The sequence below is a fragment of the Phacochoerus africanus genome, chromosome 5, assembly GCF_016906955.1.
Source record: "Phacochoerus africanus isolate WHEZ1 chromosome 5, ROS_Pafr_v1, whole genome shotgun sequence".
Taxonomy (NCBI): domain Eukaryota; kingdom Metazoa; phylum Chordata; class Mammalia; order Artiodactyla; family Suidae; genus Phacochoerus; species Phacochoerus africanus.
Window position 1 is genome coordinate 20,445,540 of NC_062548.1, and position 14,866 is coordinate 20,460,405.

General features: G+C 54.4%; 1 protein-coding gene across 3 annotated transcripts in view; it reads left to right on the forward strand.

The window, feature by feature from the left end:
* Positions 1 to 14,866, forward strand: part of GTF3C1 (general transcription factor IIIC subunit 1) — a 70,298-nt gene that overhangs the window by 18,341 nt on the left and 37,091 nt on the right. For 2 of the 3 annotated variants that reach the window (XM_047780242.1, XM_047780243.1), the window contains exons 7-12: positions 5,994 to 6,155; positions 8,358 to 8,473; positions 9,479 to 9,794; positions 10,458 to 10,675; positions 13,356 to 13,492; positions 14,646 to 14,799. In XM_047780242.1, the coding sequence (XP_047636198.1) occupies positions 5,994 to 6,155; positions 8,358 to 8,473; positions 9,479 to 9,794; positions 10,458 to 10,675; positions 13,356 to 13,492; positions 14,646 to 14,799 (1,103 nt within the window). The remainder of the gene's footprint in view (positions 1 to 5,993; positions 6,156 to 8,357; positions 8,474 to 9,478; positions 9,795 to 10,457; positions 10,676 to 13,355; positions 13,493 to 14,645; positions 14,800 to 14,866) is intronic. The other variant, XM_047780244.1, reaches the window with a different exon arrangement.

Sequence of the window (14,866 nt, forward strand, 5' to 3'; positions counted from 1 at the left end):
TTTTATTTTTGTCTTTTTAGGGCTACACCTGCGGCATATGGAGGTTCCCAAGCTAGGGGTCGATTCAGAGCTGCAGCTGCCAGCCTCCACCACAGCTGCAGCAACGCAGGATCTGAGCCGCATCTGCAACCTATACCACAGCTCACGGCAACACCGGATCCTTAACCCACTGAGCAAGGCCAGGGATCGAACCCGCAACCTCATGGTTCCTAGTCGGATTCATTTCTGCTGCGCCGCGATGGGAACTCCAGCATTTTAAATGTCAGAAGTTTTACCTACCAAGTCGGCATGTCAGCTTTTCAATAAAGTCAGGCAACACTGAGCTGCGTCCTTCAGTAGAGGGCACCCGCCTTCCCCGTTCACCAGGGGCACCTGCTTCCTGCTGTGTACCCAGCAGCCAGCTTCACTCTGGCATGTCATCCACCTAACTCTTGGAGCTGTCTCTGTGTCACACCGTTAAGTGGTCCTGGTTTTCTGGCGGCCCAGTGCTGGGAAGAGAAGCCCTCAGAGAGGAAGGGCAGCAGGACTCCGAGTACAGATTCTAAGGATGGCGGTGGCGAAGTTAAGAGGGCAGGGACCGAAGGCGGTGAGCATTCGTCGATTGTCACCTGCATGGGCAGTGAGCCCATCCTGACCATTCAGGGGCTCATCCCATCCCTGCGTGGTCTTGTCACCAGCTCTGCTGTCGAGGCTCACGGGCAGGCTGTCCCTCACTTCCCTGACACCGGCGTCCTAGTTACCTGGGACTTCTCCCAACTTCGTCATGAGCTGCTTGAGGGCAGTGGCCACGCCCCTCACATACTTTGCCCTTAAGGCCTGTGCAGCGGCTGCCCAGAACAGAGCCAGTGCTGAGTCAGTAAATGTTTAGCACCTTTAATTCCATCAGATGCTCCTTCAGTGACTTTCCTCGTGCAGGAGACAAGGGGTACACAGTTTTAGTCTTTTCTTGCCTTGAGCTGTGTCGTCCCAGTTTGCAAAATTACCATAACCCCTTCCCTCTGGGGCGTCACGGAGTAGACAAGACTCAAATAATAAATAGAGATGAGAGATTGCTCTATGTAAATTTGCAGGTGTGCCTGGATGTATGAGTTGTTTCTCAAAGCCTGTAAACAAAGAGTTTGGATTTCGACACATTTCCAGTGCGTTACAGAAAGCTGCAGTGATCTGTCTTGCAACCCCCCCCCCCCAAAAAAAACCACCTTGGTAATGAATACCGTCACCCCAAATGGATCCGTTTTGCAAATTTGGATTATTTTCTTCAAGTGTTTCACAGTCATTCTATGTTTATTAAATTGGGCTGAGAACAGAAGGGAAGAGGAACAGAAATTAACTTTGTAATCCCTTAGAAGCCGATCGCAGTGGGACGCCGTTGACAGAAGTCAGGGCTCCCTGGGGCTGATGACCCAGGCAGGCGTTAAGCGGGTGTCCCAGGTTCAGTGGCAAGACGGGTCCAACTTTGAAGAGGACAGGGTGGTTCTAGCATCTGTACCTCCCTATTTATGGTGTGTGGACTCTTCCCCTGGGCTGTTTGCCCTGTGACTCTTAAGAAGTAAAAAAAAAAAAAAAGTTCATCTCCTGGGATAGACCATGATGGAAAAGAATATAGAAAAAGAGTGAATACGTATAAAACTGAGTCACTGTGCTATTCAGCAGAAAATGGAACAACACTATAATAACAATAATAAAAATCATCTCTAAGTCAAAAAAAAAAAAACCATGTTCAGTAAGATTACGTGACAGAGATCAGTATACAAGTCAGTTGTATTTCTACACATCTGTAATGAGCAATCTGAAAATGAAATGAAAACAGTTCTGTTCACAATACCCTAAGGGAGAATAAAAGAATAAAAGACTTGTAATAAATTGAACAAAACAAGTATAAAACATATACTCTCCGGAGTTCCTATTGTGACTCAGTGGAAGCGGATCTGACTAGCATCCATGAGGACCCAGGTTCGGTCCCTGGCCTCACTCAGTGGGTTAAGAATCTGGCGTTGCCGTGAACTGTGGTATAGGTTGCAGACGCTGCTCAGATCCTGTGTGGCTGTGGCTGTGCTATAGGCCGGCGGCTCCAGCTCCAATTTGACTCCTAGCCTGGGAACCTCCATGTGTCGCAAGTGTGGCCCTTAAAAAAAATACTCTTAAAAACTATAAAATGTTGTTGACAGAAATTCAAGATAGAAGTAAATGGACCATATGACCCAGCAATGCCACTCTTGAGCATATATCTGGACAAAACTTTCCTTAAAAAAGACACATGCCCCCGAATGTTCATTGCAGCTCTATTCACAATAGCCAAGATATGGAAACAACCCAAATGTCCATCAACAGATGATTGGATTAGGGAGACATAGTATATATACACAATGGAATACTACTCAGCCATAAAAAAGAACAAAATAATGCCATTTGCAGCAACATGGGTGGAACTAGAGACTCTCATCCTGAGTGAAATAAGTCAGGGAGTGATAAATACCATATGATATCACTTACAACTGGAATCTAATATACAGCACAAATGAACGTTTCCACAGAAAAGAAAATCATGGACCTGGAGAATAGACTTGTGGGTGCCCGGGGGGAGAGGGAGGGAGTGGGAGGGAATGGGAGCTTGGGGTTAACAGATACAAACTATTGCCCTTGGAATGGATTTTCACTGAGATCCTGCTGTGTCGCACTGAGAACTATGTCTAGATACTTACATCGCAACACAGCAATCGGAGGAAAAAGTATGTACCCGTGTATGTGTAATTGGGTCCCCATGCTGGACAGTGGGGAAAAAAAAAATGGGGAAACATCTGCTGTTCGTAGGTCAGAAGACTCAACATTGTTAAGATGTCAGTACCCCCCAAGCTGATATTCAGATTCCACCCAGTTCCTATCAGAATCCCAGCTGAATTCTTTGTGGGAGTTGATAGGCTAAGTGTAAAATCCACGTGCGATTGCAAGGTGCCCAGAAAGCTAAAACAATCCTGAAAAAGAAGAATCCAGTAGGAAGACTCACACTTTGCAATTTCCAAACTTACTGCAAAGCAGCAGTAATGCAGACAGCATGGTATTGGCCCAAGAATAGACCTACTTAGAGGTGAGTGGAATAGAATTGAGAACCCAGACGTGAACCCACACGCCTGTGGCCTTTCAGCCAGGGTGCCAAGACCATTCAGTGAAGAAAGAAGCCAGTCGCAAAGGCCATTGCTCTGTGATTCCATTTAGGGAAGATTCCAGAATAGGAAAGCAGAAGGAGATTAGTGAGTGCTTAGGGCTGGGGTGGGGGCTAAGAGGGACCATAGCTAAAGGTGTGAAGTGATGAAAATGTTCTAGAATGGGCTCGTGACAGGTGCCTGTTACCTGGGATTGTACTAGAAAACTATTGACTTGTGTAGTTCACCCGTGTGAATTTCGTGGTGTGTGAATTCTATCCCAGTCAAGTTCTTAGAACTACAACAAAAAAATTAAAAAAAAACAAGAAACACAGCACAGTATAGCAAACTAAATTATGGCTATTAAGACGGCAAAAGTGGACGTTTAAAAAGTTACAGTAGGATTAAAGTCTACAAGCTAACAAAAAAGGAGGATTAAAATGCAATGAAATACATATAAAGGTTTTAAAGAGCTTTGAAACCAGAAAACTGGAATTAAGAAGAACGAAGATCAGAAACAGAAAGGATGAAGGGCGGGCATAAACATGAAAAGCAGAGAAGGGTGTCAGGAAAGTTTAAAGCCTGGGAAATGAATGGCGCCAGAGGGAAAACAGCTCAGGTCGTTAAAAATAGCGAGATTCCTTCAAGTGAGAAGTGACAGGATGGATTAAAGAACACCAGCTCGAATAGGAAGAGTCATCACCATCATTCATAATTAAATAAAAGAAACAGACACTTGGATGTGGCAAGAAGTGTTCAAGGCAAGAACTTGAAAGAGGCCGAGGTAAAAGCCTCAGTGGCATAAATTCTGGGCCTTGGGTGTCTTCACTCAGGGTCAGTGGCAGCCCTCCCCAGGGGGCGCGGGCGCCCTGGGTGTGGGGGCACCCTTGTGGGAAACCAGTCCTTCCCTCTGCCTCCCGGAGGACACAGATGCTCGAACTCTCGGCCCGTGGGAACCGCAGCAGGACCACGGGGCTGTCCAAGCTGTGCAGTGGAAGGAAGGGGCTGGTGGCAGGTGGAAAGGGGCGGGGCCTGGGGCGGCCTCCCGAGGTGCAGACGTGCCGTGGAGACGAGGGACTGGCGACATTGTCCTCGGGACCTTGCTGTGGTGTGGCTGGCCAATGGCTTCGGGGTTCAGGGGATGAGAAGGGGATGCTTCCCCCTGCTCAGAGGAGCCCAGGGGCTGGTGCTGGGGCTCGTGAGCACAGGGCTGGCCACGGAGGGGAGCAAGGGCCCCGTGAGATATGTCTCTGCACGGTGATGTTTCGTTCTTGAACAGCGCCCCACTCGGAGCCCTAGAGAAAGGCTTGCTCTGGCCATGATGCTCATCACTGCAATTCTGCCCAGGCCTTTGCACTCTTTAAGAATTCTTTCTCGCTGTAAGAATCTTAAGACTTGAGGGATCCACCCCGAGGGTTCAGGAGGCAGTACCTGCCCTGGGCGTTGCATGATGCCTGGTCCAGGGAGTGAGCGCAAGCCGTGTGACACCTGCACCTGCGGCCATTAGGCCCCCCTGGCACCTCTGCCTCCCGAGAGAGGCTGGGCCTCACAGGCAGTGGAAGCAGGGTGGGCGAGCACCGGGGTCCGAGGAGGGAACGGGGCTGGAGGCAAGGCCAGCCTGGCTGGCTCCAAGGGCAGAGGATTTCTGCAGCAGGCCTGCTTCCCTCCAGGCCCCTTTCTAGGTCCACCGGGAACTTCCAGTCATGCCTCCGGAATGAAAAAGAAAATCTCCTCTGCTTGGCGTGCAAACGTCTGAAATCTCATTTATTTTTAGCCTCATTCCTGCTTCCTCTCCCACCACCACGCCTTCCCAAACGGGCTGCCCCTTTTCCACCTCTGTGCCTTTGCCGGGGCCCTGCCTTCTGCCTGGAATGCCTGTCTCCTCTTCTAAAACAGATCCGTGTCCATAGCACAGAATCAGCTCTTCCATGTTGGGGACCTGGGACCTACCTGAGTAGGTCCCCGTCTCCCTTACAAGCTGTTGGGAACTTGGACAAGTTAGTTAACGCGTCTGTTCCTCAGTGGCTTCGTCTTGGTGCCTCCTAGGGGAGTCCGGATGCAATGTGTTAGCACAGGAGAAGCGTCCAGATGCTGTTGCTTTGCCTCGTACCTCTCTCCTGTTACAGCCACTGGCGCGAGCTGCTTCTTTTCCCACGTGGTGCGTTCGTAGGCTGAGGCCAGCCGCCGCGCGATGGTCTGAAGGCAGGTGCTACGCCTCAGAGTGTGGCGACTTGTCCCGCCCCTTGGTCCCTCCTGATCGTTTATATTATTCAGAAAAGCTGGGTCTGGAGAGGCTTCCGTGTGGGCCTCTTACCAATGGCAATTTTGCCTCTCTGAGTTTGCTCCTGGGAAGAAAGTCCTCCTCTGGGGATCACAGGGTTAAAGGCCTCCCCACCTGCTCTAGAAAGGTCCTAGAACCTGTGCGCACTGCTGCCCCACCTTAGTGACAGCAGGTATTGGCTTCAAGGGGCAAAGCTGTGTTTCCTTCTCTCCACGATACCGCCTGCGAGCCTGCCGCGTGCGGGGCACGGGGGGGGGCCGAGGGTGCCAAGGGAAGGGGACGGGCCTGGTGCCCACCATCACGCAGCTTGTCGGGAGCAGAGGCTGCCGATTCTTTAACAGGCTCAACACGACACCTCGTCATCCCTCTCATGTTCCTCTCTTGGTCCACCAATTATATCTACATTTTTTTTTTAAGAAGCAATTCCACGGAGTCCATTTTCGGGGCTCATGCCCCAAGGTGTGCAGTTGTAAATGCTCCAAACTTGCCGCCGTGTGTGGCCTTTCCCGGGGCCTCTGGCTCTGCCGCAGCCGCCCTGAGTCCCCACCATGGACTCGTGTGCCTGTGCCCAGGGACTGACGTCATGGTGCGCTGCCTCCGGCTGCTGAAGGAGTTCAAGCGCAAGGTCGAAGACGACCAGGACGACGACGAGGACGAGGAGGCCATCTCCAAGGTCGTGCCTCCGGTGGACATTGTCTACGAGCGGGACATGCTCACGCAGACCTACGAGCTCAGTAAGTCCTGTCCCCACGCCTGCGGGCACAGGGTCCCCGGCCTTTTGAGTTGGGACCTGTTTTGGTCGCGTGTCCAACGAGGGCTGCACCGTTGAGCATGTCAGGCAGCAGGAAGCACCCGGGCCCTCAAAGGGTTTAGGCTTGGGGGTCAGGTTGGACTTGGAGTCCTTGTTCTGCCCCTTTCCTGGCGGCTGGAGACTCTGGCAAGGCCTCCGAGCCTCAGTTCCCACATCTGTAAAATGGGGATAGCACCTCCCATAGCACATGAGAGGACTCAGTGGAGGGTTAAAATATCTGAGGTAGTGCCTGGTGTGGAGAAAGTGCTAAAAAAATTGGCTACTGGGAATTCCCGTTGTGGCTCAGCAGTAACAAACCCGACCAGGATCCATGAGGACGTGGGTTCAATGCCTGGCCTCCATCAGTGGGTTAGGGATCCAGCATTGCTGTGAGCTGTGGTATAGGTTGCAGAAGTGGCTTGGATCCCATGTGGCCATTGGCTGTGGTGTAGGCCTGCAGCTGCAGCTCTCGTTTGGCCCCTAGCCTGGGAACCTCCATATGCCGCAGATGTGGCCTAAAAAGACAAAAAAAAAAAAAGAGAGAGAGAGATTAGCTCTTAGAATTATTACTCAAAGATTTGACAGCCACCTATCATCTTCTAAAATAGGTCTGCAGTCACTATAGGCGGAGGGTTGTAGTGATGAAGGGGGCAAAAGATGTGTCTCCCCATTCCTCCTTCTTCCCCTAAATTCCCTAAAATCCCTAAGGCAGCAGTGACCCAGCGTCCCATAGATGGTGTGGCCATGGGTGGCTGTGGAGAGCAGGCCCGAGCAGAAGTGGGGGCCAGAGCAGAAGTGGGGGCCAGAGCAGAAGTGAGGCCTGGCTCAGCCGCCGGTACAGAGCTACCTGGCAAATCGGCACAGCCTTTTGGGAGGGCCGTTCGGCTGTTTTTATCACCTCTTAAACCTGTCTCAGAATGGGTTCCTCAGAACACGGTTTGGGAAAGGCTGTCCGGGCCACCTTCCTCCCTGCTTTTAGTGTGTTCCTAGTTCAACATGGGGACACACCCTCGTCACCTCTTTCCATCCCGCTGTCTTTTTGTTTGCTTTTTTTTTTTTTTTTTGCATGGACGGTGCAGCACAACCTCCTTTATTCAGATTGGTTTTCCCAGGCAGCGTCAAGCGGGAAATAGAGGGGAACTCTTTCTGCACAGTCCAGGGGTTTTGCCCCAGAGTCTGCCCTGTAGGTGCTGTACTTTACTGGCGGGGCTCCCAGCCCCCGCCCCCCCCCCACTCCACCAGGCTCCTTCCTGGAGTTCCCAGTCCCTGAGCAGTCAGATACATTTGAAAGGGCTTCTGACGGCAGATCCAGTAATAGCACAGCGTGTAGCAGGGCAGGAGCCGGCAGACCAGACAGAGCAAGTGACGGCACACAGTCGCCTGCTGGTCATTTAATACGGGACCAAATATCATTACTTCCTCCCGTCGCCCCCGTTGGCCGACAGCTGTGACAGGGTAATGCAATAATCAGTGTCCAGAGTGCCTCTGAGTCTAGTGAGAAAGATGGGGAAATGAAAAAATTCTTCATTAAAAATTACTTTGGTGCTTTTTAAAAGGCTTGATTCAATATAGCTGAGAAAGTTCATTTGTCTGAGAGTGCTCACTTCCTGCTGCAGGGTGAAAAACAGTGTGTCTGGAACTCAGTGGATGAGCTGTCGATTGCTTGGCATTTACAGTTTTGAGCTGGAGGAGTCAGCAAGCACTTAAAAATGCATGATTAGGGAGTTCCCACTGTGGCTCAGTGGTAATGAACCCGACTAGTATCCATGAGGATGCGGGTTCGCTCCCTGGCCTCGCTCAGTGGGTTAAGGATCTAGCATTGCCATGAGCCGTGATGTAAGTTGCAGATGCAGCTCAGATCTGGTGTGGCTGTGGTGTAGGCTGGCCGCTGCAGCTCCATTTCGACCCCTAGCCTGGGAACTTCCATATGCCGCAGGTGCAGCCCTAAAAGGGAAAAAAAAAAAAAACTCAATGAGAGTGTTTAAAGAGTCTCAGGAGGGAGGAGGAGGCAGGTGATTTATTCTCTCTGTCGGTTTCCCCGCATTGAAAGGTCTGTGCTCAGAAAAGGTAGGTGGGGATGGACGTGACTTGTGCAGAACGGCTCCTGGCAGAGGCCGCCGAGGTTCAAGTGTCTTGTTTCACGCAGTTGAGCGCCGAGGCACGAAGGGCATTTCCCAAGCTGAAGTCCGGGTGGCTATGAACGTGGGAAAACTGGAAGCCAGGATGCTGTGCCGCCTTCTGCAGAGATTCAAGATCGTCAAGGTAACAGCAGGCGTCATCCCGCAACGCAGCTCATCATCCCTGGCCGCCGGACACGCACATGCGTGGGCCTGAGGGGGGGTCACAGCCGGGCAGGGGCCCGGGTCAGCCTGCCATCTCTGCCAAGGAGGCAGATGGCTGCCAGGGGCTGAATGTGTGTCATGTCCCCCCTCACTGTGGATTTTGTTGGTTCGCTTTGTGAAAATTGAATGAGTTGTCAGCACCGAAAGGTCAGCGGAGATGGGCAGCCTGGGGAGCATGACCCCCACTCCTCCGACCAGCGGGTGCCCCCCGGGGCTCCTCCAGTCCCCACCGCACTCCCTCTCATTTGCTTTCCTTGCTTCTGTCCTGGGGACACCGCGTTGGCTAACTGTGGCTGGTGTCCCCCTTTCAGGAGCCAGACCTGCTATCTTGGCCTTTGATGCTTCACTCTCTTGCCAATTTTATGGCCATTTTGCTGGAAGGCAGTATGACCGTTGAGCTGTGATTGCAGAGCACTTAGCCCTGACCTTGGGGTGTGGTCACTCCTTGGAAGATATTACTCTTCCTGCCGTTAAGAGCTCTGGGAAAGCCCTTGTCCCCTGCTCTAGAAGACAAACGGGAGTAGGTCGGTGACAGCTTCACCACCCGTCCCCGTGGCCGCAGTGGCTGCGTGGAGCTGGTGACCTCCAGGCCCTGGCTCCGAGACTCTGACAGCAGTTAGGAACCATCAATTTGCTTGCTGACCGTGTCTGATGGCCCTGTCCCGGGCCAGGCCCCGGGCGCTTGTGGAGGCCGAGTTCGGGCCAAGCCCTGGGAGGAGCTCACGGTCTTCCTGGAGCAAATCCACAGTCAGGATTGCATCCTGTGGATGGTGAGACAGGAAGGAGCATCTGGACGTGGCTGGGATGTGGGGGGGATGGCGGGGGCAGCTGCGGGAATGGTGAGGAAGCAGATGCCGCACACCCAGGTCGCCTGAGGGGCCCAGCGGCCCCCCGCGGGGTGTTAAACACGTCTCGTCCCCTCCAGGGCTTCATGGAGGACGAGGGGCGGCAGCGGACGACCAAGTACATCTCCTGCGTGTTTGCAGAGGAGAGCGACCTGAGCCGGCAGTATGAGAGGGAGAAGGCGCGGAGCGAGCTCCTGGCCACCGTGAGCCTGGCCTCCGTGCAAGAGGAGTCCCTGCTGCCCGAGGCGGAGGACGCTTTCCTCTCCGAGTCTGACAGCGAGGAGGAAGGCGGCCGTGGCCGCGGCAGGAGGAGAGGCAGAGGATCGCAGGCGGACGGGAGGTCCTCCGCCAGCGGCGGTCTGGGGCCTCATTCCCACCACTCCACGCCAACCAAGGGTAGGTGTGTGGGGCGCACCCTCAGTCGGAGCCGCTGCCTGGCTCTGGGGACGGTCGCTCCAGCAGACCCCAGACGATGTCCTCGGTGCCGCCCGAACTAGGGGCCTGTGGGTGTCACGTGCATCACGTAACCCCAAGCTTAGAAGAGGGACTTGTGCGGTCTGTGTCGAGGGGCTGGCAAGTCAGTTCTCCTTGGCAAAGGTTGGTTTTGTTGTGCTTTTGCTATCAAAGGGGTGGAATTCCCTCAACTTCCTCTATCCCTTCCCCTCCAACCATCTCCATAAGAATCCTTTGGGGTTTTTTTGTTTGGGGGTTTTTTTTGGGCCACACCCTCAACGGGTGGGAAGTTCCTGGTCGAGGGATCACACCTGCGCTGCAGCAGTGACAACGCTAGATCCTTAACTGCTGCGCCACTGGGGAACCCCCCTGGGGTTTTTAGTTACGGAAACCTTTTTGTTTGTTTGTTTGGAACTTGCATCGGGCGGTGCCGATGACAGATTTGCAAATCTAGGGTAGGGGTGGGCCCTGGGCTGCGTGCTTGGGGTCCTCCACCCTCGTCTTCAACTGACCGCAGGGCACCCTTTGGCCTGGCCGGCTGTGGTCTGGCAGCGGCGCGGTGGTGCCGCGGTTCACCGTGCCGTTCTGCGCCTGTCCTCACCGCAGGGGGGTGGAGCGTCGTCAGCCTCCACCCGTTGAGGAAGCAGCCGTCCTCCTCCCCAGGGGCTGCGGAGGAGAGAGCCTGCCGGAGCTCGGCTGCCAGGGACAGCCTCCTGGACCCCAGCAGCTCCTCGGACCCCAGCGTGTCCTTTGGCTCCCACTGCGTGGAGAGTCACAGAGGCGACATCGCCGTGATCGAAGAGGTCAGGCTGGAAAACCCCAAGGTGAGTGTCCGCTCGGCGGGGGCGGGAAGCGCCTGTGGCAGGTGCACGTCAGCCTCATCTGTTCTGTGCTTAAGAAGCGTAACAGCAGCAGCAGCCGCCGCTGCAGCAGAATCGCTCACAGTAAAAGAGCCCACCCGCTCGGGCAGGGGGCGAGGGGAGAAAGGCGGGGCTCGTCACGTACTCACTTCACGCAGCCCGCCTTTCCCGGGAGTCCTCTGCACTGCTGTTCACAGTGGAAAACCGCTAACAGGTTATTCTTTTTACTTAAATTTATTTGAAAGGGACAATGTGTGCGCCTGCTTTAAATCAGTGGTTCTCACCCTGGCCAGCTTTGCCCCTCAGGGGACATTTGGTAGTGGCTGGAGACGTTTTTGATGGTCACAACAGGGAGAGGGTGCCACTGACCTCTCAGAGGCAGAGACCAGGGATGCCGTTCCGTGTCCCAGAATATGTAGGACGGTCCACAGCAGAGAATCGTCCATCCCAAAGGGTCAGCAGTGCCAAGGGTTGAAACACCCTTCTTTAGATGAAAAGCCAGTATCATTTGGCATAAAAAGAAGATAATCACCAGATAGATATGACAAAAACAAAGTTTTCTTTCTTTCTTTCTTTTGTCTTTCTGTCTTTTCAGGGCCACACCCATGGCCTATGGAGGTTCCCAGGCCAGGGGTCCGGTTGGAGCTGTAGCCACCGGCCTACACCACAGCCACAGCAATGCGGGATCCGAGCCACGTCTGACCCACACCACAGCTCACGGCAACGCTGGATCTTTAACCCACTGAGCAAGGCCAGGGATCAGCCCCACGTCCTCATGGGTACTGGTCAGGTTCCCTAACCACTGAGCCACAACGGGAACTCCAAAAACAAAGCTTTCTTAGTCTGTTCTGGTCAGATACTGTTGTACTTCACAGTGTTCAAAGCAGTGGAATCAGTAATTAGGAGGATTAAGAGGCAATCGACACGGGAATGCCTTTCTCACTGTGATTCAATTCACCCAGTGCTGTGGAAGTGCCTCAAGTATGGCCACCGGTGCCTCAGTCGCCCAGTACAAGACAGACTTGTGATCGGAGTGGCCTTTGATGCTGTCGCTGCGGTTTCATTCAGGCTCCACAGCAACCCAGTAGGAGGAAAGCCAGCTCTGGCCTGGGAGGGAGAGAGGACAGCCCCTGGGGGTGGACAGCCTTGCCTCCTGGGTTCATGACAAAACGGGGATTCGAACCCGTGGGGCTGCAGCTCCCACCCTCCCCATCCTCCCTTTTTGATGTGGAGGCTTGAGTGTGGGTTCTATCTCTATAGCAGGAGTGATGAGACCTGGGTGGGTGGGTGGGGGGGGCAGTTTTCTGTGGAATATTCTAGAACCTTCTAGCCGTATCTTGCCTTTGGATGCTGAAATTTATCAAGTCATGAGATTGGTATCGTCTCCACCTGAAGCACCAGGTTCCCGAGGGTTTTCCCTGCCTTCCTCTGACACCTTTGTGCCCCTGATCGGGTCCGAGTTTCCCTACAGCCACTCCCTCCAGGCCCTGCAAGTCCTGGCCCTCGCTCCCCAGCTCAGCTCTTTGTCTTCCTTTTAGAACTGTCACCAGTGGCACGGCAGCGCCTTGTCCTTTTTGCCTGTTTGCCGAGAGGAGGGGCCTGAACTGTACTGTTTGGGGGTCCCTTGATAATGCACTTTGCTCTCCAGCAGCCCCCCCGGACAGCAGGCGCCTGCTTCTCCTCGAAAACATTTGCTCTGAAAGGCAAGAGGCCCAGGGCCTTTCTGCCACTCTTGGGCCCTTCTTGGAGCTGTGACTCTTTGGCCCCTCAAGCCCCTCCCTCTTCAGGAAAGCGCTGAGCCTCTCAGGGTCAAGCCGGGAAGTGACGGGAGGCTCCTCGAGCCTGTTCCCCTGGAAGTGCTGGTCCCTTCGAGGAGGGCGGCCAGCAAAACACGCCCTGGGGCCACCATGTGGCACTGAGTTGTGCCAGGCCATTTGCCAGGAATGTGATACGGTTGGGATTCCCTTTCCCCTTGGGGTGCACCCTTGAGCTTTAGCATATTTGATCCGAGAGCAGATGGAACGAGTTCCGATGTGAAGCTCCTAGAAGCCAGAAAGGAGCCGGGAGGAGAGAAGTGGGTGTCGTGGCCGGTGGCGGGGAGCACCAGTCCCTCTTGTCCCTCCGTCTCTCACTCCCACCCATCCCAATGCTCCTGGACCCGGACGCCTACCTCTGCTTCTCCCGAATGTTCTCAGAGAGGCTGCCCGAGGCTTCCTGGGTGTGGGGGCGGAAGCACACGCTCACACCCTGGGACCCTGTGCGGTGGAGCCGCCTCCCTGAGCCCCGAGCTCCTCTTCTGTAAAATAGGAGCTGTGATAATAAGGCGATTGAGTGCTCTTGACGCTGAAGAAAGCCCCACACGGGGTGGCGTGGCATCTCCCCCGTCCGTCTGCTCCCTTGCTTTGCAGGAGAACCAAGGGGAGATAGAGCCAGCGCTGCCCCTTCTCGGGAAGGGCTGTCGTGGATGCGGCCGATTTCTGTCCTGAAACCCGCTGTCCAGAGCATGGGGACAGTGGGGGGGTGGAATCCTCTGGGCTCTTCTTCTCGAAACCTGGCGTAGAAGTTCCATAAAGAGGGAAGGCGTACCCGCCGGAGCAGTGTCTGGCCCCTAAACCCTGCCGACGGCACCGTTTTCCTGTCCTAGGAGAGCGGCGGCTCCCAGAAGGCTGGGAAGCACGGCCCAGGCCAGGACAAGCCCCACGAGACCTACCGACTCCTGAAACGCAGGAATCTGATCATAGAGGCTGTCACCAACCTCCGCTTAATCGAGAGCTTGTTCACGTAAGGAGTCGTCTGTCCGTGTGTCTGTCTGTCTCGCGGTAATGATACATCCCACGTCAGTCCATCCTCACCAGGCACAGAAATGACCTGGTGGCCTTGGCATCTCTCTTCTGCCGTGTAGATTCTCACAGGACCCCCTTGGTGGTAGAAAGGGTTTCGGCTGTGTGTGTGATTTGAAAAGCGTAGCCACTGAGGAGTATTGGTTACACTTGCCGGGGAGAGCGTGAAGGCACAGGACACAGAGGCCGCGGGGAAGGGCCTTCGCCTTGCTCCTGCCCTAGGGCGTTGGTGCTAAGGGAGGAGTGAGGCGAGAGCCAGGCAGATAAATAGCATCGGCTTATAATGTCATTGCTAATTCTCCACGGAGCCTTTTGTTCAAACAAAATCTTATAAGGGACACACGTGGAGCTGCCGTGTCTGGGCGGAGCGGAGGCTCTGCGCCGCGGTTTGGTCCTTCCAACCCACTGTTGCCACCGCATCCTGGGCGGCATCCCCAGGCTCCTGGGCAGCCGGTGTCAATGCCTCGCGATCGGAAGGAGCCTTGAGTCCAGGACGCAAGTTCTCCAGCTAGGGCGGGGAGGCCGCCTGCAGACACTGCTGCCCAGGTCTCTGCGAGGGAGGGAGGGAGCTGGGTGCTCCTGATGCCCCTTCTGGCCCTGCCTTTCTGGGACTGGCGATCTAGAAACATCGCCCGAGTGGCTCAGTAAGATCTAGAGAGTTGTGCGAGGAGAGGCATCAAAAAGAGCTTCCGATCGGAGGGTGCGGTGGTGGTAAACTGGACCATTCCTTAGCTGGCTGTTGAGTGACCTCAGAGACTCTGAAGCTGGATTTCTGTCACAGAGCGCAGCTCCCCTGCCCACAGTGAACCTCAGGAACCACAGTGAAAGCTCTGATTAGACCCCCAGCCTGGGAACTTCCATATGCCGCACACATGGCCCTAAAAAGCAAAAAAAAAAAAAAAAAAAAAAAAAAAAAGAGGTGATCTTTGGTATCTTAAAAAGCTACCCTTTCAGTGGTGAAACACCCTGTAAGTCTCCCCGGCTTTCTGCTGGGGCCCATCAGATGGCAGGGGTCGGTTGCCCGGGTTGGGAAGGGCTTTGCGTCTTCCACGTGGAGGCTGGGCAGAGTCACAGCCTGTCTTGTGATGCCGCAGGATTCAGAAGATGATCATGGATCAGGAGAAGCAGGAAGGCGTGTCCACCAAGTGCTGTAAGAAGTCCATCGTCCGCTTGGTGCGGAACCTGTCGGAGGAGGGCCTCCTGAGGCTGTACCGGACCACGGTCATCCAGGATGGCATCAAGAAGAAGGTAAGCCCCCGCCACGCGCTGAGAGTTTATTTACCCAGCTTCTTGCATCCTTGTGGTCCCTCAGCTG